General features: G+C 38.6%; 1 protein-coding gene across 1 annotated transcript in view; it reads right to left on the reverse strand.

Moving 5' to 3' along the window:
- Positions 1–25,041, reverse strand: part of LOC149249790 (26S proteasome regulatory subunit 6A homolog) — a 232,233-nt gene that overhangs the window by 66,008 nt on the left and 141,184 nt on the right. The window contains exon 6 of the mRNA XM_089458782.1: positions 173–291. Within this exon, the coding sequence (XP_089314908.1) occupies positions 173–291 (119 nt within the window). The remainder of the gene's footprint in view (positions 1–172; positions 292–25,041) is intronic.

Genomic DNA, 25,041 nt, shown 5'->3' on the forward strand with positions numbered 1-25,041 from the left:
ACTAGACAAAATAAATATATGTTGTTTGTAGTTGGCTGTCTGTGAATATGCAATTCCATTGACAATGCCCACTTTATAACAACCTTCAATGTTGATTTATAATGAATACTAAGGAAATTTATTATAATCAGGCTTTTCATAAAGGAAGAATGAAAATGGAAGAATAAACTACCTGTCAAAACGCTTTGTTCCAATAGCATCGACCTCATCTATAAAGATAATACAAGGAGATTTCTCCTTTGCAAGTTGAAATGCATCTCGAACAAGCTTGGCACCATCTCCAATGAACATCTAAGTTGTCCAAAACAAGCCAACATCATCCAGATTAGAATGCATAAATAGCTCAAAGTACACAATTGATGACAAAGAATTTCATTAACAATTCAAATTTCAAGCTTGTACTGAATGGGATTCAATAAGCTAAACTGAAACTAACAAAAAAGATATTAAAAGCCAAATCAGGCCCTTCCATACGGAAATACATGGACAGCAAAAACCCGCTCAAATTTGGATTTGCTTCATGCAAAAACCATGGACAGCAAAAACAATAACCTTTGCCTTTAAAATTTAAATTTAATAATTAGAAAATTAAAATGCACTCCAGTTTATGAAATGGAAACCTCAAAATATTAGGCGGTTAAAATTAATAAAGCACATTATGAGGTATCTCCTCAAGGGACTGTTGAAAATTGGTAGCTTCGGTCAGTGTTTTCCTTGGCAAAAACAAAGGAGAAATTATGTAATTTCCAGCTGTCCAAGTCGGCCTCATGTGGACAAGTCGGCCCACCACTTGAAGGGGTTTGACCCTATGTTCAAAACCCATCTCTTGACGCACATATATTTGGGGCATTCGTTGACCTCATCTGGCATCCATCATCACCCATTCATCCAACCAATCAAGAAGATCTGTTCACATGTGCGAGGAGACGAAGAAGGAGGATTATCTCTGCATTGACTTGGTTCATTTTTCTCTTGTTTGACCGAGCTTTTGACTGAAGTTTGGAGGTTGAATATTCCTTGTTTTGTTGGCTGTTAGTTGACCAAAGTTTCGTCTCTGTTCTGGGCAGTTGACCAAAATTTGACCGCAGGTCAAACTCTGAGATTTGACCGAGTTTTCTGGGGATATTGCAGGCCGAATTTCAGCCCGTTGACCAGAAGCCTCGGGCCGAAATTTGGCCCTCTTGTGCAGACTTTGACTTTGAATAGTTGTTGACTTTTCTCTCTCAGTTGACTGGTTTGACTTGGAAATTATTGAGGTCAACGTCGGGATTTTGAATGGAATACTCTAATGCACATTTTGATGAATTGAACTCTCTCACAAGGAAAGATTACGGGGTTTTCCCCCTTGTGGAGTTTTGCCCCAAGAAATTTCGGTGTCTCTTGATTTATTGTTTTTTGTGATCTCTATTGTTCTATTGAAGTTTATGGTTGAAAATTTTCAAGTCTAACTGCTTAATGATTAGAATGCTCCAAAGAAGTCAAATTGTATCATTGGAAGTAGTTATCAGTTTGAAACATTGTACTAGTCTTCTTTGCACTAGAAAATCAATAGGGACCACTTGCAAGCTTGTTCTCCAATAAGTTGTGTTGACCACACTTTGTCAACAGTGCAAGGACGCAGAGTACAAAGAAGTGGAGAAAATTTTTTGAAGATCAAAGTCATCAGTTTCCATCATCCATCATTGTAAAGCCCAATTTCTGCAAAGTTTATTGTAAATGATGCTAGTATGACCATTTAATTATGTAATAACACCTAAGTAAGCCTCTAATTTTGGCAAAGAATTTTATCCTAGGAAGTTTTTTAACCTCGCCGAATTATGTGTTTGTATACATGCCTAATCGGCAAAGTTCTTCTTCCAGCTATAACCCCAAAGCTAGGGTGGAATTCATTGACAAGGTCTTAAGTGAGTCCTAGTGTTTATCGAATCTAATGTAAAAGTGTGTTTAGGAAAAAATTTGGTGCATGGTCCCTCACAGTCAGATACCATGGCTAAATTATTTTATTATAAACACAGTTGGTCTCATACTAGATCATATTGTGTCGCATAATTGGATACATTATTGAGAGTCTATGTCTAAATGTGTATTTCCCCTTCTAAGGGTTGATATTGTAATTATTTTGATGTAAAAAATATTTTAGTGCATGGTCCCTCGCAGTTAGACACCGTGGCTAAAAATTTTGAGGGTGCAAAAATCATTAATCTCCTCTAGAATCAATTAACTAATTTTTATAGCTAAATTAAATTAAAATCCTAAGCCAAAACATTAATTAATTTTGAGTCAAAAAATAATTATAAAGAAATTGATTTCTCTCCAAGTGGAAAATAATCAAAAAATTGTGGGTGAAAAAGAAGTCAGATTTTGGAGGCCCCCAACTAAGGGAAAAATGGATATTTTAAGAAAAATTGAGTCCTTGGACGTTGGTGGTTAAGTCAAAGTCAATTTTTTTAGGAAATTAATCCAAAATATTAATATTTGGATTAATTAAAAATGGTTTTTTAAGATAAATTCAAATTTTTCCTCAAAAATAAAAATTCGACAGTGGAGATTAAAAAAGGATCAAGCCAACTAGTCATTATTTTCCACTTGGAGGGGTTTCTCTATATAAAGAAGCTATTGAGCTTCTATTTCCCATTTTTGAATGAGGTAATTTTGTAACACTTGAACTGAGCTGCTACTTTGCTGGGAACAATTTTTTTATCATAATAGAAAGACTTTGGGGTTCAGTTTATGGTGTTCTTCTATCTGTTGATCTGTGGTATGTGTTAGCTATGTGTTTATCCTATATTGTATTGAATGATTAATTAACTGTTATTTCATTGATAAGAGCATTCTATTGGTATGAGTTATCTTAGGTGATCTGATTCACATTATGAATTAACAGTGTATCTTCAAAATTTATAGATATTAAGGTACGCTAGCCATTGGGCTTCAAGTTCACGGACTATGGGGAACAGCCGACCTTGTTTGGGTTCTAACCTTTCATTGTGGTGAATTATATTGCAGAAGGGTTTTGGCCGATGTATCTTTTGAAATTATTCATCCATAATTTTTATTCCAAAATTCTCAAAAAAATATTATTTGATCTTGGGCTAAAAAGATTTATTTTGCTAATGAGCTAAAATTTAAATTTGTAAACATTGTACATTTGTAAATTATTGTAAATTACTTTTCTAACCCTTGTTTTATTTTGTAGCTCTTGGGGTTTTTGGAGTTTTAAAATCTTCGTATATATTTGGGGTTTTGAATTCTTTCATTCATTTGTGAAAATGATAGCTCAAGGGTTTGAAGCAGCAATTATTTTTGGGCTATTCATCCAAGCAAGGAAGGTTGATCTATGCCCTTGAGGGTAAGATCTAGCTTCCCCACTTCCAAAAAATCAACATCCAACTAAGGAAGGAAAACATTGGCCCTAAGGAAGCAAATTTCGGCATTTTGGTGGTGACTTTTTGTGATTTGCAGGGTTCTGAAATTTTTTAAGGCCTCTAAGGCCTAGCCATCCCATCCTCCAGCCTTGTGGTCTTTTCTCCTCTTCTAGGTGAGTCGCTAGCCTTTTAGGGCCTATCGTGAGCCCTAGAGGCTCCTTCTCCTTTGTCGTAGGCCCTTTAAGGCCTTGATCCCTTGTCGTCAACCCTTTTGAGCCTTCCCTTGCCCCTGTCGTAGCCCTTAGAGAGCTTTCCCTTTGGCCGCAGGCCATTTTTTGGCCTTGTCGTGGCCTTTGAGGGGCCTCAAAACCCCTCATCCTTCCTCCTTCGCCCTCCATCTCCTAGTTGCGGGCCTCTAAGGCCTTGCCACTGCCTCTAAGAGCCTTTTCTTTCTGTGGCGTGGCCTTATTAGGCCTCCTCCCCCTCACTGCTCCCTTTCCTTGGCTCCAATGTTGTGATAATCACTGCCTTTCCTTGGCCCCAATGTTGCGATAATCATGATCGGGATTAAATCGGCGAGGGTCCGAAAAAAAGGAAAAAATCGTAAAAATCGAGATAAAATCAGGTAAAAGCAGCGAAAAAACAGCATAATTAAAAAATTAAAAAAATTCTAAATACAAAAGAAAAACACAAAAATCACGATTTTTTGAAAATTGTGATTTTTGCAACACTGCTTGGCCCCTTGGCCCTATCATTGGCCTTCTCCTAGCCCTAGCCTCTTCTTCTAGCCCTCATTCAGTCATTCTTCAGTCATTGAGTTGGTTTGCATTAGTTTTTTGTTTCTAACAATTTGTTTTGTAGCAAATTTTTGGGCTGACTTGGTGGTTGCAGGTAGGCAGATTCATTGGAAGCCAAACTAGTCCCAGTCTCATTAACAATTCACTTAAGGCATTAAAAATTAATCTTGTGGTCAAAATTGATTGCATATAAGTGAAGCTTTGTGGACGGTTGAGTATTTCCAGATCTGATATGTTTGCTACATCCATCTAAATTCACCTACAGCAGTGATAAAATCATATAACAGTGGCATAAAAATCAAGTTGCAAGCATATTTTATCATTAGCACTGTTTAGGGCTGCATCACTTATCATTTCTTGAAGGTTGTAATAAAATTTTGAGGTATGACATATGCTGCATAAAGTCTGATATAAATTTTACAGTGGTATCAAAAGTGGTTGACAGTCATTTAATTTCATTTGGCATTTGATCCTTGCATCTTGTACATCTTGAACAAGTATCTTCTAGTGCAATTTGGTGTCTTTCTTACTGCTGCAATCATCATCTTCTTGGTTGCTCCATCTCACATACATTGCATTCTGCATTCCTTGCATCCATTTGCATATTGCATACATTACACTTTTGCATAAGCATTCACTGTATGCATCCTCGTCTAAGTAAGAACATGAGTGCTCTAAAGGGATAATTGAGTTGCCATATAAGTGAAGTTTTGTGGACGATTGAGTATTTCCAGATCTGATATGTTTGCTACATCCATCTAAATTCACCTACAGCAGTGATAAATCATAAAACAGCGGCATAAAAATCAAGTTGCAAGAATATTTTATCATTGGCACTGTTTAGGGCTGCATCACTTATCATTACTTGAAGGTTGTCATAAAATTTTGGAGTCTGATATATGCTGCATAAAGTCTGATATAAAGTTTACACTGGTATCAAAAGTGGTTGACAGTCATCTAATTTCATTTGGCATTTGTTCCTTGCATCTTGTGCATTTTGAACAAGTATCTTCTAGTGGAATTTGGTGTCTTTCTTACTGCTGCAATCATCATCTTCTTGGTTGCTCCATCTCACATATCATTGCATTCTGCATTCCTTGCATCCATTTGCATATTGCATACATTACACTTTTGCATAAGCATTCATTGTTTGCCTCCTCATCTAAGTAAGAACATGAGTGCTCTAAAGGGATAATCGAGCTGGCATTTGTTTGATAAGATTGGCTTAAAGAGTAACATTGTGGATTAATGCTCTCTTTTCCTCATTGATAGCTAGTATTATTGTGACATTGTTTCTAAAGGAATACTTCTAGTTTGTCATTGCTATCATTGGTTATTGGACAAGTGAACACATTGCTCTTTATTGTGGAATAAGCACTTCTTGTATTCATAATCTTGTTAATCTAAGTCACTCTTAAGGCACTTGTCTAATCATAATTGTGATAAGAGAAATCTTGAAGTAATCTAATTGTGTTCATAAGGAATTCAATTTTTCTCTTTTGCATCTAATTGCACATTGGCATTATATTGTTATAATCTAAGAAGTTGCTAAGAAACATTGGACTTGTTGATTTATTGTCATTTCATGAGTAATTGTCCATTGCAGTGTTGCACGAAGCACCCCCCCCCCCCCCCCACGGTTCCAAGCCCCGAAGCGCGTCCCGTACGGAAGCGCCTAGGAAGCTTGGCCGGAAGCGGCGCTTCCGAATTCGGAAGCGCCGCTTCGGCTTTTTTAGCCGCTTCCTGGAAATTTGGAAGAGTTGTACGGAAGCGCCGAAGCACGCTTCGTACAGCGCTTCAGGCGTCGGAAGCGTGGCGCTTCGGAGGAGGAAGCGTACGCTTCCCGTATGCCTCCAGAAAAGCTTCCGGAAAAGCGTTTAGAAAATCGTTTTTTTTTTCAATTTTTTTTTTTAATTTTAGGTGAGTTTGCTTGTTGGGAGTGGGTCCACCTTGGGTTAGGGTGACGAATGAAGGCAAAAAAAAATATAACTATAGCAGATGCTCCCTCATGGTAATGTTAAATTCTTTAAGTAAAAGTGACATTCTCCTTTATTTTTCATTTTCATCCTTTTACTTAAATTTTTAACATTACCATGAAATGACTCAGGATGTTTGAGAGTGGTTCCAGCCTCATTGGACTTCATATGGAGAAAATAGAATTTCATACCCTATTCAAAATTCAGCAGACTTAACAGTTTTCAGGAATTCAGGATCAATGGGATTGTGGCATTTCATTAGATTATATCAAGTATGAAGGTATGCGATTAGCATTTAATCAAGAGCACCATGCCCTATATGTACCCTAGTGTTGGTGGTGTTAATTGTTGAACTCCTTTGTCACGCGGCACGCCCTTAGCAAAAAATTACCTTTCAATCAAGTCAAAATCATTGATCAAACATGTTAAGCTTTTTCTACCATATTTTAAGTCTTGAATTAGGTAGTTCGATCAAAATTGGGCAATGTTGACTAATATCCCTAGACAATCGAGGTAGAGGCAAAGGCTAGACAAGAGGAGAAGAATCTAGATTCTAGATCATTAATGTACAATGGATGTTATATCTATCTTGATTTATGCAAAAATATGCATGTTTTCATGTCTTCTACAATTAATTTGGTATTTGGGATGTTTGTTTTGAGTATAAATGCAAAAAAATATAAATATATATATATATATATAGCAGACGCTTCCGCGGACGCTTCGCTTCCTAGATTTTTGGAAAATGACGCTTCGGCGTCCCCGCTTCCAAAAAACGCTTCCGCTTCATGCAACATTGGTCCATTGTGATATTGGTAATCTTGGCAACATTTTCTGGCGCATATATTTACACACACACATTGCAATGTCCCCTTTTCCGAATGGTCACCAAATCAGTAGCCTATTTGATTCCCAGAGGCTACTAATGATTGGAATGCTCTAAAGAATTGTATCATTGGAAGTAGTTATTAGTTTGAAAAATTATACTAGTCTTGTTTGCACTAGAAAATTGTTGATTTGGGGTAGCATCGGATGTGCTCTAGCCACGAAATTTGATGGAGAGGATGGGGCACATGAGATCTCCAATACCCAGAAAGGGTTTGGGCAGATTCTAAACAAATCATGAGATATTAAAATAATTAATATTTTTAATGGAGTCCCTAAGTCTAAACTTAGGGAAAATAAATTATTAATGTGTATTAATATGAATCTGTGTTAGAATGGTCCAAAAGACATGGATCAAGCCAGATCTAATCTTAGCCGTTGATTAGGGACTTAATCTCGGCCATTTAGATGTCAACAGGTAAAGTATAAGAGGAGGCTTGAGGGTCACTTGGAGAATACACAAGATGATCTGTCATTTTATTCTCTAGAGAGGGATTTGCTAAGAGAGATAGAATCAGTGATCGGGAGAGCAGCTGAGGGGCATTGAGTACAGTGAAACAGAGAAGGCAGAGATTGTGTTGGTAGAGCAGCACAGCAGCCAAGGAGGGTGACGCAGAGCCAACAAGGGCTCACGCAGATGCAGCCAAGTGCTACGCAGAGCACCAGAGGGGCCAGCGCAGCTGACGCAGAGGCTCCCAGAGCTGAAGCAGGGCCTCCTGGGACTGACGCAGGCCTAGAAAGGTTGATGTAGGGCCAGCATGAGACAGAGAGGGGCTAACGCAGTCCAGTTTGGGTAGACACTAGGGTTGCAGAGTAGTTTTGTGCTGAGGAGCTGCCGGAAGGGTTTTCCGATGTTTCAGCCAGGAGATTTCTCTCAAACTGTGAGGTATAGCTGCTAAGGAAATTCTCTGTTGGGTAGGTCAGTTTTGGCACCCAAATTGTACTCTGATATTGCTTAATAAGAAAACCCTCAGATAGCTGCATCGGCTTTCCCGCATTGGGTTTTTCCGCAAACATTGGTCCAAAAATAATGGTGTCATTGGTGTGTTTGTTCTTGTTTCTTTTAGTTGCTGATCTATAATATGTTGAGCATGCACTGGTGTTTATTTTTAGTATTTACTTTGTAAATAACTTGTAAAAGGAAAATTAAGAAGTAGGTAGGAATAAATCAGAAAAAGTGCATAAAGGGTTTCTAAACTAAGTAAACTTAGAAACTTCGATATGGTATCAAAACGTGATTACAGATCACAGCAGGACTAAGAGACATCAGCCGAGCGGAGCAATAGCAGCAGAAAACAGTTTCCCGACGCAGACCCATCTGGGGTGACGCAGAGCCAACGTGAGGCAGAGAGGGACTGACGCAGTTCACAGAGAGGCAGTGGCTGGAGTCTAGAAGGCTGCAGAAATATTGCAGAGTGGAGCTGGTGAGGTACTGTAGTCAGAACAGTACCTGACAGAGTAGAGCCAGAGGAGTTGTTACCGAGGGTTTCTAGCCGAGGAACCTAGATCAGCAGTGTTGTTGCACAAGACGATCAGAGTAGGGAACATCCTAACAAGCAGAAAAAAGATTTCCAGGAGGGAAATCAAGACTCAAAGGGAGTCCAGAAGAGAACTTCTAGACAGGAAGTAGAGACTCAGAGGAGTCGAACAGAGAACTTCCAGGAGGGAAGTAGAGGAGCGTCATGGCACTACACGGGGTAAGAGACTAGGATAGACTAGACGGAGCATCGAACTTTGCAGTCTGGAAGGCCAGAATCTTATCAGTGCTTGACAAGAATCGTGTCAAGAACTTCGCCTTGAAGACAATAGCTATCCCAGTCAACCCAAATGATAATGACAAGTACGAAGAGGCGATGGCGAGGGCCAAGTGCATTATCCTTGACGGGTCAAGGATCATGTGGTACCACATATAGCCGAGAAGGAAACGACAGTTGAGATGTGGGAGGCTCTCAAGAACCTGTACCAGCATACTTTTGTGCAGAGAAGAATGTTGCTCGAGAACCAAATGAGGTCATATCAGATGAAGAAGGGTCAAACGATTGACTCCTTCCTCGAAGGACTGAATGAGATCCAAGATCAATTAACTGCTGTAGGAGCGACACCGGATCAGGAACTTATGGTGAGGACAGCCCTGAATGTTGTCTCAGAAGAGTGGGAAGTGTTTGTCCAGAGCATCCTGGGCAAAGGGACTCTCCTACCTTGGGACAAGATGTGTGCAGCTCTTCGCCAGGAAAAGATCAGACGACAGTCGAAGACAGGTAGCAGCAGCAAAGGGATCAAGGTCAAGCAGGAGGAGGAGGATGTGGCCCTAGCATCTGAGAGAAAGCAGGAGAAGCGGAAGAACAAAGATCTCTCCAAGATCAAGTGCTTCCATTGTGGGGAGATGGGTCATTATGCGACCCAGTGCCCAAGGAAGAAGAGTAAGGGAGAGTCTTTCGAGACTAAGGCAGCGCCAGCACGGGCAGAGAAGGAAGTTTTGACAAACAATGACTATGCCATGAGTGCACACACGCCACTTGAGCAGAAGTGGGGAGACATCAAGCTGTATTCAAATGGGCTTCAGGCGATGAGAGGCAGGATCCTCGAGGTACCCAGCTTCTTGGATTAGACCTTGCTACGGGAGCCCCGACGAGGAGTAGCAGGACTGGCTGAGTGAGTAGAGACAAATACAGATGGAGCAGCAGAGAGAGCTACAGTACAGAAGTCCCGAGACAGCGCAGAGCTAGCAGGCTACAGCAGTGCGAGAGGTACAAGAGCATTGCACCAGTGCAAGATGGCACAGAGAAGTGTGCAACGGTGCGAGATGTAGGAGAGTTGTTGCAGCAGCGCAGAGGTCAGAGAGAGGGAGCACTTGTCAGCGACAAAGGGAGCTTTAGCACCAGTGGGTGTTTCTAGCCCAACAAGGAGGTCAGTTGGGAGATCAGTTACTTACTTCTCAGTAACTGAGTTGCAGTGCAGCAGTGGGCAGCACGATGCAACATGATGAGAGGAGGTGCAGTGCAGATGCAGTGTTGGGAGAAAGGACCAGCAGTAGCACGGATGCAGAGGGAGTTGTCATACAGATGCAGCAGTGGCAGTGGTAGGGCCATGGGTGGTAGTACAGGATGCAGCAGTGCAAAGGATGTTGGGCAGAAAGGCCTAGCATCAGCACAGGTACCAATGCCAGATGATCAGAGTGATACTCAGTAAGGAGTATTGCTAGAGCACAGTCCTCGCTAAGAGGGAGTGTTGATTTGAGGTAGCATCGGATGTGCTCTAGCCATGAAATTTGGTGGAGAGGATGGGGCACATGAGATCTCCAATACCCAGAAAGGGTTTGGGCAGATTCTAAACAGATCAGGGGATATTAAAATAATTAATATTTTTAACGGAGTCCCTAAGTCTAAACTTACGGAAAATAAAATATTAATATGTATTAATATGAATATGTGTTAGAATGGTCCAAAAGACATGGATCAAGCCAGATCTAATCTTAGTCGTTGATTAGGGACTTAATCTCGGCCGTTGAGATGTCAACAGGAAAAGTATAAGAGGAGGCTTGAGGGTCACTTGGAGAATACACCAGATGATCAATCATTCTATTCTCTAGAGCGGGGTTTGCTAAGAGAGATAGAATCAGTGATCGGGAGAGCAGTTGAGGGGCATTGAGTACAGAGAAACAGAGAAGGCAGAGATTGTGCCGGGAGAGCAGCGTAGCAGCCAAGGAGGGTGATGCAGAGCCAGCAAGGGCTCACGCAGGGCCACGCAGAGGCAGCCAAGTGTTGCACAGAGCACCAGAGGGGCCAACGCAGCTGACGCAGAGGCTCCCAGAGTTGACGCAGGGCCTCCTGGGGCTGACGCAAGCCTAGAAAGGCTGATGCAGGGCCAGCGTGAGACAGAGAGGGGCTGATGCAATCCAGTTTGGGCAGACGCTGGGGTTGCAGAGCAATTTTGTGCTGAGGAGCTGCCGGAAGGGTTTTCCGGGGTTTCAGCCAGGAGATTTCTCTCAAACTGTGAGGTATAGCTGCTAAGGAAATTCTCTGTTGGGTAGGCCAGTTTCGGCACCCAGATTGTACTCTGATATTGCTTAATAAGAAAACCCTCAGATAGCTGCATCAGGTTTCCCACATTGGGTTTTTCCGGGGACATTGGTCCAAAAATAATGGTGTCACGTGGTGTGTTTGTTCTTGTTTATTTTAGTTGTTGATCTATAATATGTTGAGCATGCACTCGTGTTTATTTTCAGTATTTACTTTGTAAATAACCTCTTAAACGAAAATTAAGAAGTAGGTAGGAATAAATCAGAAAAAGTGCATGAAGGGTTTTTAAACTAAGTAAACTTAGAAACTTCAACAAAAATCAACATGGTATTAGAGCTTTGGTGAAGGGATAAGAGCATTGAGATCACCTTGAAGAGCATTGAAGAGAACCTTAATAAGCATTGAGATCCTACATCTTTTGTCTTGATTGATCATCTTGATCACGAATTCCTTCATTAAGACAAAAAACAAGCTTGAAGGAGCTACAAACTATAAAGCATGGAAGACTAGAATTGACCTAGTGCTTGCAAGGCATAAAATTTTGGGTATTGTGAAGAGAAAAGTTACTGAACAAGCGGATCAAGCAGGAAAAGATAAGTTCCAAGAAGATGACATCTTGGCTACAAGCATCATTGTGGGATATGGTAGAGATCATCTAATTCCTTATATTGCTAATCACAAATCCTCCAAGAAAATGTATGATGCTCTTATTGGATTATAATGTTGGACACCTAATCCTCTATGGGTTGGTGTGGAATGTGAACAGTCACCGAAGTCCAAGAGATCACTTGGTATATGAAGACCAAGGGTCACCAGGAATTGTATTTATATGTGAATATTGTTAATAAAATGTAATTCATGTTTATCCTACTCTTGTTGTCTTCTCCATGTGTGTTTAACATCGTGCAGTCTTATACCAGTACGCAGGCTTCTACCTGCAGAAGGCTACAACCTTCTCTCGTTCTCCAGCTTCTCTTGGAAGGGAGCTACAACCCCCTAGCTCTTGTACTAGCTGATATGATTACTAGTACGTAGGTGCCGGCCTACAGAAGGCTACAACCTTCTCTTTTCTTCCAGGGACCACATTTCATAAATTTTCAGACTGGATCCATCAATAACATCATTCAAACATCAAATACATCTACATCAATCAATCTCCTTTGCACCAACCACAACTGAATCAATCAATCACTTTTCAGAATGTTGTAACCAGAATACAGTAACCAGAAACAGTAACCAGAACCCAGAACACTGTAACAGCAAACAGAAGTAGCTAAAGCATATTTTATGAGGTATATGCTACTTCACTGTGTCAAACCTGCGTACATACGTTGTTTTCTCAAGGCGAACCTGCGTACAGATCTGCAAATCAAATTTAAGATGTATACGTCGTTTTGATATGCAGAACTAGCGTGTATACGCGCCTTTGCTAAAGTGAACCTGCGTACAGATCTGTAAATGATGATTTAAACTTTACAACAATTCCAGACATCAGTTATACCTAGATCATCATACAACATGCGCCAGTTATTCAGATAAAAGATCAAAACCACACAAAGATACTTCTCTTCAAGCCTTAAGATCTTGACCCATTATTAGATCTTATCCTTCATCAAGCGCTAAGGTCCATCCTTGATTCAGATCTAGTTGTGCACCATAACCCAATAACCTATATTCTAGATCTTGCTCTTCATTAGATATTCAATTCATGAGTGCCTTTGCCTAATGATCTTCTCCTCCTTTTATAGTCTTAGGCCTTACTCAATACCATGGACCAAAACCACTTAGAACCAATACCTTGGACCAAATACCTGGGGTCAACACTTTGGACAGGATACCTTGGACCAATATCATGGATCAAAATACCATGGACCAAATACCACGGACCAAAACTCAGTTTTCCGACATGTTCGTGCCTTTCCTTCCGTGAAAGTGCATGCGTACGCTATACGCGCCTTTTGGTCTGCGAACCCCCGTGTACACGCGTCTTGGTCAATGGAGAACCTGCGTATACCTCCTTTTCTTCATTCTGTGAGTCTGAACTGTGATTTGTCATCTGAGTGAGTTGCTATCAAGGACATCACCTGTGTCATAGTGCCGAATCTGTGTCATAATGCCAACAATTATTGGCATTATGATACAGGCATGACACAAGTGTTGTCCTTGATGGCAACTCTCTCAAATGAAAGATCACAGTATAGCAGGTAAACAACAAGAATGAAGAAAGAAAGGTATACGCAGGTTCACCATTGACCAAGCCGCGTATACACGCAGGTTCACTGTATACAAAGTCGTGTATACGAAAAGGTATACGCAGGTTCACTATATACCAAGTTGCATATACACGCAGGTTCACTATATACAAAGGCGTGTATAACGTACACACGCACTTTCACAAAAGGAAAGGCGCGTACATGTTGGAAAACTAAGTTTTGGTCCGTGGTATTTGGAACATGGTATTTGGTCCGAGGTATTGACCCCAGGTATTAAGTCCAAGGTATCGGTCCTATGTGGTTTTGGACCATGGTATTGAGAGAGGCCTAAACCTATATAAGGAAAAGAAGATCATTAGGCCAAAGTGTCGCATATACACGCAGGTTCACTGTATACAAAGTCGCGTATACGAAAAGGTATACGGAGGTTCACTATATACCAAGTCGCGTATACACGCGGGTTCACTATATACAAAGGTGCGTATAACGTACACACGCACTGCGCACTGGTATGAGTCTGCGCCGGTACAAGATTGTAAATAGGTTTTTCTTATATTAAAGAAAACAGCAGCATGTGGTTTTTGTCCCGCATTGGGTTTCCACCTTATATCATGGTGTTCATGTGTGTTTCTTATGTGTGATGATCTGTTCTATTTTTACTGCACCTGGTTACCTTTTATATGGTTAATGATGTTCTGATGCACTGATTAAAGATCAACATATGATGAATTAACTGAATCATAAGTTTGTTGAATGTACGCTAGTTGCATTAAACACAGTTGCATGTACATGCGAGTTCCCTTAACTGAAGTAGCGTATATTAATCTGATTATGGAAATGAAAAAGTTATTGATTTGCTAATACTGATTCACCCCCCCCCCAGTATTATTTCCAACAATTAGAGCTAGCATTCTCCTGCCCCGCTTCAATTTGAGCCACACTTTTCTTGTGGCCTTTCTAAATGCTTGTCGTTGGACCTTGGCTTGTTCACAGGACCTAAATTTTTCCCTCTGCTTATGAATTTTGCTATCTCTGCCACTGTCACAACGGTTGTTCTCTGCCTCCTTGTGTATATGTCAGAGCAGGGACCTGTTATTTTTGTAAGATCTGCCATCCCTAACTTGCACTCTCCTTAAAATAGAGATGAATTCTCATCTCATAATGCCCTTAACCTGCTAGACGTAACATTTAACCGTTTCTCTGTCTATGCATCATGCCCCAGCCTGGGCTCTTCCTTTGTTTGTCGCCTTTGCTCACACATTTTCCTTGGCATCCATATTCCATCTCTTCCTATGTGTAGTAATCGACAACCAAAATTTCTTGAGACTCTTGTATTTGGTGTGAAACCCCTCTACTCAGCGTGATTCCCACAAAACACTACTATGTGCACCAATTTTGTGTCTTGTAACTCCACGCATTCTACACAGTCAAAGCACCACATGATGAAAACGACTTGGTTTATTCATCATGGAATCAATATTTAAATGTGAATTTGACCAATTTCAACATGCACGGCTCCTCAAACCTTGTGTGTGTTTTAATCATGTAAAAATTGATATCCACTGCTGTCTGAGAGTCGATTTCAACTGTTTTCTAGCATCCCTCACTAAGACTGTCGGTTCAACGTTAAACTGCTCAAGCCAATTCTTTAAAACTGAGAGCACTCCACAGTCTAAGAATTCTTCTTGCAATTGCTTCTTGGAAAGAAGCTCAGCAATATCATTTAGCATTTTAAGCTTATTTACAGTAGGTTTAGATTGTCGATTCAATTCAGCATCTTCCTCAACTGCAACTTCAAGCTTAGCCATAAACTTCTCTACAAGCAATCCAATTTCCTCAGTCGTACGCTCAACTTTCTTATTTTTCTTCTTTGTAGACTTAAAAGGGATGTTAATTTCATCATCTTCCTCTCCCTCTTCTGCTTGAGGAGCATCACCAATAGAACTTGCTTCATCATCACTGCCATACCGGTCATGTGGAGTTATGTGTTTCAGGGACCTGTTATTCTCCAAAGCAATCTGGAACATCGCTTACAGGGAGGGACTGAATAGCCTGATTGATCGAGAGCGCAACGGAGAGGAGATTGATCGCGCCTTGTTGGAAAAAATTAAGGGCCTTTTTTTGGAGTTTGGAATAAATTTCTAGAAGAATCGCTTTCAAATTCATCAAAATTTTAGAAATGTTGTATAGTATTATCCGATGAAGGTGTTTCAGGATGTTTTCCATGCAAAAACAGTTGGGAGAAAGCATTTCAGAAGCCCAACGCTTGGAGGACGAGAGGAATAGCAAGCCATGCTGATGTCCATGGTGCTACGAAGAGTCGTCTAATCCTAAAGCCCTGGAATATTTCAAGAGGAGAGTTGCTCTTTTGTGCATATGCATTGGTTAGTTGACGTCTCGCACTTGATGTTGATTGTGTTGATGTGTTGAACTTCGTGGCCTACTCATGCTATTTTCATTGCAAAGATTGTGTAGCGGTATTTAAAGTGTTGTTAGTTGGAGCGATACTCCAACAACTTTTGTGCCTAAGGTTCATAGTTATGATCAATTTTAAGTGTAATTTTGACAATAGATAAAATAGCCAAAATTGGTGAAGTATTAGAGTTCTTAAAAACTCTAATACATTCCTCTGATCATGATATAGTAAGAATCAGCAAAGCTTCTCTTGCTGACATTAGAACCTGTTTGCACAATGCACAAGAAAAAATTGAGTTTTGCAGCTTGAAACACAACTACAACAAGAAGAGCTACAACATAATAGACATCATTCTGAACCTATTTTTGTTCAGAACATTGAGACAAATTCCCATCAACAACAAGAAATTGCAGATGCAGTACCCATTTCAAGAGCAATTTTGTATAAAGATGCAGGTATTTAGGTTCCACTTCACAAGCCCATCATCAGACCTTGGGAAGAGCTTGTCAATAACAGAAAAGGAACAATTCTTGGATATGATAAGGAGACGGCCTTTCATATTCCAGGCTATTCCAAGCCCATTCAATTTCAAAATGTTGGGTTTCTTCATGACAATTCACCTTCACCTGTGTTGAAGAATCTAGGGCATTTATATGATTCTTCTCACGATGATAACTATTTGTGAGGCACTTTTAAGTTCACTAAGGAGCAGGAGGTTGATGGGTGCCTCCCATTCCTTGATATTCTTATTTCGAAGAATGATGATGGGTCCATCGCCCACCAGGTTTTTCGAAAGAAAACTCATACTGAGCAATATCTTCATGCCAATTCTCACCATTTCCCAGCTCAAAAGATGGGTGTTCTCAATACCCTTGCTACTCGGGCCCTAAGGATCTCGGATAATAAGAGTTTTGAGAAAGAAAAATCCCATCTCCTTGATGTCTTTGTTGAGAATGGTTATAGTAGATACTTGGGTCAGAAGGCTTTCCGAAAAGCCGCCAAGAATTCTTTGTCAAAAAGGGAACCTAAGGAACGGATTCCAGGTGTCCATCTTCCTTACGTTCAGGGGACCACTGATAAGGTTGCAAGGATTCTCAGGATGCATAGTGTCCCTGTGACCTTTAGGCCCCTTAGCACCATTCGTTCGTCCCTCAGATCAGTTAAGGATCCTATTGACCCCAAAGATATGAAAGGGGTTTATATTATCCCCTGCTCCTGTGGGACCCCTTATATTGGAGAAACCGGTCGCTCCATTAATCAGAGGATTAGTGAGCACGCTGCTGACCTTAAGCATAGGAGAGCTAAGTATTCCGCTTTAGCTGAACATGTAGAAAAAACCAATCATCATGTTTGCATTGAGGAAGCTAGTGTTATCGCTAGGGTTTCGCATTTCCATCATAGGAAATTTAGGGAAGCTATTGAGATTGAAAAGAGACCCAACAATCTCAATAGAGATGATGGATGGAAAATCAGTAGGTGCTGGGTCCCAGCGCTTTCTTCTTAGTCGTTTTTCTTGTCTCTTATTATTATTTATATTTTTATTATTATTATTTATTAATCCTTTACTATTATTTATTAAACAATTACTATTAAAAATACAAATAAGTAACTACTAAACAATTACTATTATAAATGCAAATAATAAACTATTACTAAATTCTATTTTATAATAAACCATTACTAAATACTAGTATCTAGTAATCGTTTTTCTTGTCTCTTATTTTATTTTTATTATTATTATTAGTTATTTATTTATTTTATTTTTATTTATTTATTTATTTATTTTTAATAACTTTATTCTATTATTATTTATTTAATAACTTAATTATTATTTATTATATTTTTAATTATTATTTATTTATTTATAAACTATTACTAATATAGTAAACGATTTTGAAATACTATTATCGTTTTTCTTATTTTATTTTTATTTATATCTTTATCAGTATTATTATTTATTTATTTATTTTTTATTTTAATTATTATTTATTTATTTATTTTCTATAACTTAATTCTATTATTATAATTATAATTATTATTATTATTATTATTATTATTATGTATCCTATTATTTCCAAATAACCCATTTATTTGTTTATTACTTTTAATATTTTTAACTTTTAATTACTCTTACATTTTTTATTTTATTTTATATAACCACTTTCCTTTTAGTTTTTAATACCTATAACTAACTATAATTATTTTATTTTATTTTCTAATCCTTATTTCCTCTTTTATTGGATTATTTAATTTTTTATTCTACGGTTCTAATTTATTTATTTATTTCTAACTAATTAACCCATTAATTTGTTTACATATTTATATATTAAAAGAGAAGTTCCGTTTCGTAACTTCTTCTGTTTAGTTTTACCTAACTAATGGTACCATTTATAATTTATTTTTATTTTATTAATTTTCATTTATATATTTATATATTTATTTTATACCTAATATAACTAAATTTGACCTTGTTCCTTAGTCAATTTTTTGCCCAGGTAACCGTTGGTGTCTCTGCTCTAGCTATTTAAACAGGCTATGCTGGATCTGTTCTTCAACTTGTCCTGACGATGAACCACACTGGTTGGTTCGAAACGCGTCGACAAATGTTCTCTCATGTGATTTTCGCCGAAAAATCTATCATAAACTTGTTATGGATCATAGAAGCCTCAACTCTACAATCTTCTCTTGTTATTATTAGAGTGTGTTTTTCTCACTTCATCAAATAGCTATCAAAACAAAAGAGACAAGAACATAAGATGTTGGCTTTCTGCTAGGGCCAAAACCTCTCACTCTTTGAGAGGAAAACCCGCACAGATTCTTCTTATAGAGATTCCAATTGACGAGTACCAAGGCCATGACCCTTGACCTTTTCAGCCACTCCAAGACCAAGACACCAATCCTCTTCTTTGTTATTGTTGAGATCATCACTGCTACTGAAGTCATCACTGTTGCAACATTGAGGCATTCACTTCTGCAACACCGAGATCATTATTGTTGCATCATTGCTGCACCTTGCTACACTAAGATCATTGTTGCATCATTGCTTCACCACTGAAATCTTCATCATGACAATGAGATCTCTTCACTGAGATATGTATATATACACATGAGAGTTGCACCGAGAACAAGATCATGACCTTGTAACTATGTCTTCATCAAGATCATGACTGAGATCATGATTACAATTATGTCGAGATCATCACTGCGTCTAGAATGTATGTCGAGACAGAGTGTGTTACTTGTGGGATCATCGAGATCCTCCTCTCCACAACTATGTCGAGACTGTGACTGTGTATGCCGAGAGTGTATCACTGTGAGATCACCTAGATCCTCCTTAACACAAATAAGCCAAGACTGTGATTGCATCTAGTATGTCGAGACAATGATCATCAAAACTGTGAGGAGTTTGAAACTTCCTCTCATGGTACCCATCCAAAAAACACAGAGATTTGAATCCTTAAACAGTGGACAGACCTCTAAAACTTCTTCACTGTGACCTCCGAAATATTGTTTGTGACTGCCCTCTAAAACTTCAAAAGAATCCGAGTTATTCTCTGCGCTTTTGCAAAGACCCTAGCTCAGTATTTATAGTAGTTCGACCCACATATTAAGCCAACATGACAGCGTCAAGGGATGTGTCTATTGATGCAAGTTGACATGATCTATTTAATTCATCTTGCAGGCTGACTTCTTCAAGAGGGATTGTGCTTGTCTTTGGAGGGCTTCTAGACTTGTATATATTAAACATACGCTCAAGAAGAGCTCTTCATACATGACATTAATTCTAGACTCGAAATGACAAATCCTATTATTCTAAAATCACTTGCTCATGAAACCCATGAAGCAAGTTTACAATAAAAATTTTGTTCTCTTCATTACATCATTTACATCAGTCATAATTACATGTCATTATGAAGACCGAACCTAGTTACAATTCCTTCAACGCTCCCTCTTAACTAGGGAGGTATTCATAATTGTACTTGGTCATTCTCAATCTGAAGAATTTCTCATAAGAAGAATCAGATTGGTAACCCATCTATATAGCATCATAGTAACCAACATTGTTTCCACAACAAGGCCTTGATTGACAACTCTATCTCTCATCAGATCAGAGCATAATGTTGGCGAGACTAATGACTATAGACACCTTCATCATTGTCTCTCAAGGTTCATACCCACCCGGGTGTTCACTGAGTATGACCTTCTAGAACTATTCTTATCTTGGGTTCCCAGTGCTCAAAGAATATCGGTCCTCTTGACTACTCTTATCTTGGATACTCTACACATCCTCACAGAGCATCGAACGCCAGATGATTACCCAATCCTCCATTCTTTCTTCCAAGTGAAGACAAGAATGTTGTGTCTATCTCTCCCTCTCAACTAGTGAAAATATGCCCATTCCTGTAAAGGAATGTACCCAAGTTCCTTCTAACCAGGACTTGCCCAAGCTCCCTCTCAATTAGAGACTTGTCAGAGCTCCCTCTTAACTAGGGACTCTTCTTTTCATCAGCAACTTCTTCTTCGTGGGTCCTTCAGCTGCTTGATCAATTTCCTTCCTTGATGTCATGAAATTCAATCGAGCTTCTTCCTTGTAGAGCATTAGCCATCGATCACTTTCCTTCTTGGTTCGTCAAGTCATTCCTTTCTTCATGGAACGTGGCCTTCTTGATACATATCTGGAACCTTCGTCATATGGCTACTTCTTCCTCATCATGTTTCTTTCAGGAATTTCCATCCACCACATGAATGCTTGTTGTACTTTTGTACTTACAACTCTTGTTTCCCTAGGCTAGTTCTTCATAGGGATCATTTTGCACCTTTAAGTGAAAATCATTTGTTTGATCCTAAGTTACCGGATCCGGCAGGGAGAGGGCCAAGATCGGCGGATCTGCGGATCTGATCTAGCGCCGAATCCAAATCCACCAAAATACGCTGAAAATATGGCAGGTGGTGGATCCTTGTTGACAAAAAGGGATCCCGTATAAGTTTTTCAGAATCGAGAAAAGTGGAATCAAATGCCGTGAATGATTTTAGGTTTTTGTCTTTTGGTTAAAGGTTAAAGTGTGCACTGTGGTCCCTCTTTGTCAGCAGTGCGCAGTGAAACTTAGAATGTGTGGGCAACCAGCCACCAGTCCAAACTCTTCTGACTGCCCAAAATAAGAATTTTTCGCAACCCTTTCGGACACAGTTGTTATGATCCCAAAAAAATGGCATAGAAAGAGATTTAGTAGATGGAGTGAGTGATGATATTGTTTGGGCAGAAATCATTCCTCGATTATCTCGAGATTTGCCACGGGATAAGCGGCCAGTCTTGAACTTGTTGAGTCGAGCGTGGGATAATGCTATGGCAGGCGATTACCCATTACGGTATGACCGTCTTTACAACCAAGATGCTATACTCTCCTCTGGAGAATTCATTGTATCTGACACGACTGCTTATTCATCGACAGCTTATTCATCACCGTTCGCCGCACTCGTATTTTGATATTCGAACCTCAGTATAGAGTTTGTTTCAAACAAAATTTGTTTGCCAATTCCACCGAAACCCGTCTTTTAATCCGGGTGGGTTAGGCAGAGAAAAGACGACAACCTTTTTCCACTTCCAATTGGCATGATCTCATATTTATTAAACTTTAATAGTATTAAAGAAATATTATAAACTTTAATACATGTGTCGTGAACTCATATTTATTTAGAAGATATTTTAAAGTTCAAAAAGTAAGTTTATATTTTAATCAATTTTAAAGTTTCTTTTCAAGTTTAAAAAGTATCTTTTCTAAAATAACTATAAGTTTAATAATTTGCTTAATATAAATAGTTATAACTTAGTGTCTAAATATTAATAAATGATGCATTAATTATATTGTGATTAACTTAATAATTATTTTTAAAGTATTATATTGGAGTTATATATTTAAAAATTCAGATATGTTTTTTTTATTTTTATATAAATTTAATTAATGTTTAATTAATATTTATAAATGATATATGAAGAATTATTTATATAATAATTATTTATTGTATGTCAGAATTATATATTTAAAAATTAGCATATGTTATATTTGTATAAATTTAGTTTTTATTTTTATATTTATATAAATTTTAATTTTAAAAATTATAAAATATTTTATGTTTGCATGTACTTGTCGTTTCCAGATCCTGGGTTTTCAAAAAGCTAGTGGATCTGTATCCGTATCCAGACCTGGATCCGTATCCGTATCTGGATCTGAATCCTGGTAACTTAGCTTTGATCCCCTTCTCCACCTAGTTTAGGTCAAGTTCATCATTGGTTGCTAAACTCCCTCCTCTTGACCTAGCATGGGTCCCCTTAGTCTCATGTGGTCCCATACCTCATCAAAATCAATTCTTCATAAAAACACTTGGGAAACCAAGTTCTATAAGGATTTTAGGGATTTTGAAGCTTCTTTACAATTCACACTCCTTAAACCTAACCCTTAAATCCTCATCCCCTTCTCCTAGAAAGCCTTGTACCTTTCTTGAGAAGCAAGCAAGTTCCATTCTTCAGTCTTCCCTAGGATATGGTCCTCGAGATCACTTCACATCCATCTTAGTTTATCTATCCTTCATAATGATTCTCTATATATGGGATCTCCTCCCATAGATGAAATTCCGTAAAGAGTAGGAAGATTTAGCTGTGGTAATAGTGGGCTTTAGCTTTCATTGTTGCTCTTGACCTAGCAAATGCCCCTCTAGGATCCCCTAATAGTTTGAGCGGTAACAATGCCAACAGGACACTATGGCATGCCCCATTGTCTAGGTGTCTCATATCAATGAGCAATCACATCAACATGGCTAGGAAGCACACACCTTCCATGCACGATAGTTTCTTGGGTAGATGAATTTTGATGACATCCTTGGTCAGTTTATGGGGTCAACTATAGGTCCATGTTGACTAAGGAACACAATACTTGCAAGTTGACTGTCAAGGCACCAAATCCAAGGCATGCATAGTGTTAGTGGAGAGAGCAATCTAATGTTTCATGTAGGATGAACTAACACATCTCAAATAGTATCCTACCTCATAACTACCCCCCTATCCAATACCAAGGCCCTCTTTGGTCCTCCTGAGTGCAATTGACTCAAAACTCATTGTTAGCTACCCACATAGAAACATGGTCAAGACATGATGGTTGACTACCCTACCATATCTCTTCTCTTCATTGGAACCCTACGAGTCAAACTTGTGATATCATGGGTTTATCACACTTGAATTCGACCATGATTGGAAGAGCCTTCAATCTGTAAAGCCATTTCCACTTTGTTGAATCATTACATGGGACATTATGTAATATTTAATGACCTCAAGATGTTATGTCTGCAGTGTGAAGTTTAGCTTAAAGTTATGATGATAGACGTTCATGATAGAGAGTTCTTCGAGTATGACAATCACTAAAATTTAAGCACCAAGGTTTTGCACCATTGGGATGTTCATATTTACAAGTGTGAGGAGGCTTAAATGGAACCAACCAGAAAACCCTAGATCCTGCAATAAAACAAAGGAGAACAACAATAGGGCAGTGCAACCTTTAGAGAGAGAAGACAACAAGTGCTAGAGCAATCATAAGTGCGTTGGAGAGACAGTGCACAAATATGCTAAGGAGAAAGACCAAAAACACCATCACAAAAGAGTGCAATAAAGTGCCCTTGGGCTAAAGAATGTCTCTAGTGTATAATGAGATCAATAGATCAAGATGGTGTTAGAAATGACAGTTTGGTATGTATTTATATAAAACTCAAGAGATAGGCCACTTAAAGTATCCTTAAACCAAGGGGGTTATGGACCCACATTGAATAGGTCAGCCATAACCAATCTAGGAATATAATAAGTGAGTATTGATTATGTCGGCCTACGACAAACCTAAAAACACATGAAAAATGTTTAAAAATAAGGGCATTCATGCCCAAAAGTGAAGTTTACACCATTCTCAACATGGCATCCACTTCAATTCATTGAGAATCTAACATACCAAAAGGTCCATGTATGAAGAACAAGAACTAAAGCAATCAGATAATGGGATTTATGTCATGACTCACATTTTATTCTACCTGTTGCAGTCATTAACCTAATGTTGTGTTATTAGCTTGGTCTCTCTATATCAAATTTACATTTATCGTTATCGGCAATTTATCGCCAGGGGTCCAAAATTTAAATTATTGGCAATATCACGAGAAATATTCGAAATTATCAGGAAACTTAGAAAAAATACAAAATTTATTCATTTATTTCAATTTTCTAACTTCTAAAGCAACATCAACATCAAACAAAATCATTTGTCTTGAGTCATAAGATTTGACAGGACGATACAAAATCACATCAAAACAAAAACAAACATATCTCACAAGATGAATCACGGAAATGAAAACAATTGGTTTCCCCTTGTTTGCTTGATGGAAAATGATCACAACATCCTCAACAATGTTATCAGAACTGGACCAAATGATTGGTCAACAAAAAAATACATAAAATTTCAAAGTTTAAAAACAACATATAATTCATGTGCATCCATATGAATCCAAACCATTATACACAAATATGCAATAATTCTCATGCATATAGCAAGGGTGCATATAACCAAAATAGCATTGAATGCAATCCATCTCTGAATCAAATACATCAACAAAGAGGTTCTAAATAGCCTCTCCAGTCCAAAAAAAATCATGCTACAACAAATACCTACATAACATCAAAATCATTGCTTATGTTGGGATCCTCATTAATATCACTCTCTAAGCATTTAAATAAGACAGAAAAAGCTTCACATGCTCAATGAAGGATTTTGCTTGAGCGGATGATACATTTTTACTAGGGACATGATAGAGAAGTTCAACAATCAATGCCACCAACATCGATACAGATAAAGGGCTTGGTAGTCTTCATTAAATGTCAGCTATACCCTCATACATCACAACAGAATCCATAGAAACATTGCCATCCTGCCAATCCTGAAATCCTGAAAATTGTTAAGTCTACTGAATTTTAAATGGGATCTAAAATTCTACTTTCTGTTGAAGAATGTAACTAGGTTCAGTGTTCATAGATTGTACTTGAGTCAAAATGTAATATATTTGTCACAAGGAATTTTATTATTAATTGAATTGACTTGTTAAAGCATGGGTTTCATGCTTGGGTCAGTTTTTATAGGTCAAGCCTCCATTGTAGGCTTTAGGTTTGTTTACTTGAGTCAAAAGTCAAAGTTTGTTTGGTCAAAGACTCCTCCATCAAGTCTCCTTCAAGTCGGCCTCAAAAGAATCATCATCAAGTCGGCTTCCCTCAATGAACTCAAGACATGATGGTTGACTACCCTACCATATCTCTTCTCTTCATCGGAACCCTATGAGTCAAACTTGT

Source organism: Pinus tabuliformis, chromosome 7, assembly GCF_031772625.1.
Source record: "Pinus tabuliformis cultivar Carrire ecotype Pingquan chromosome 7, CPIR1, whole genome shotgun sequence".
Classification (NCBI taxonomy): Eukaryota; Viridiplantae; Streptophyta; class Pinopsida; order Pinales; family Pinaceae; genus Pinus; species Pinus tabuliformis.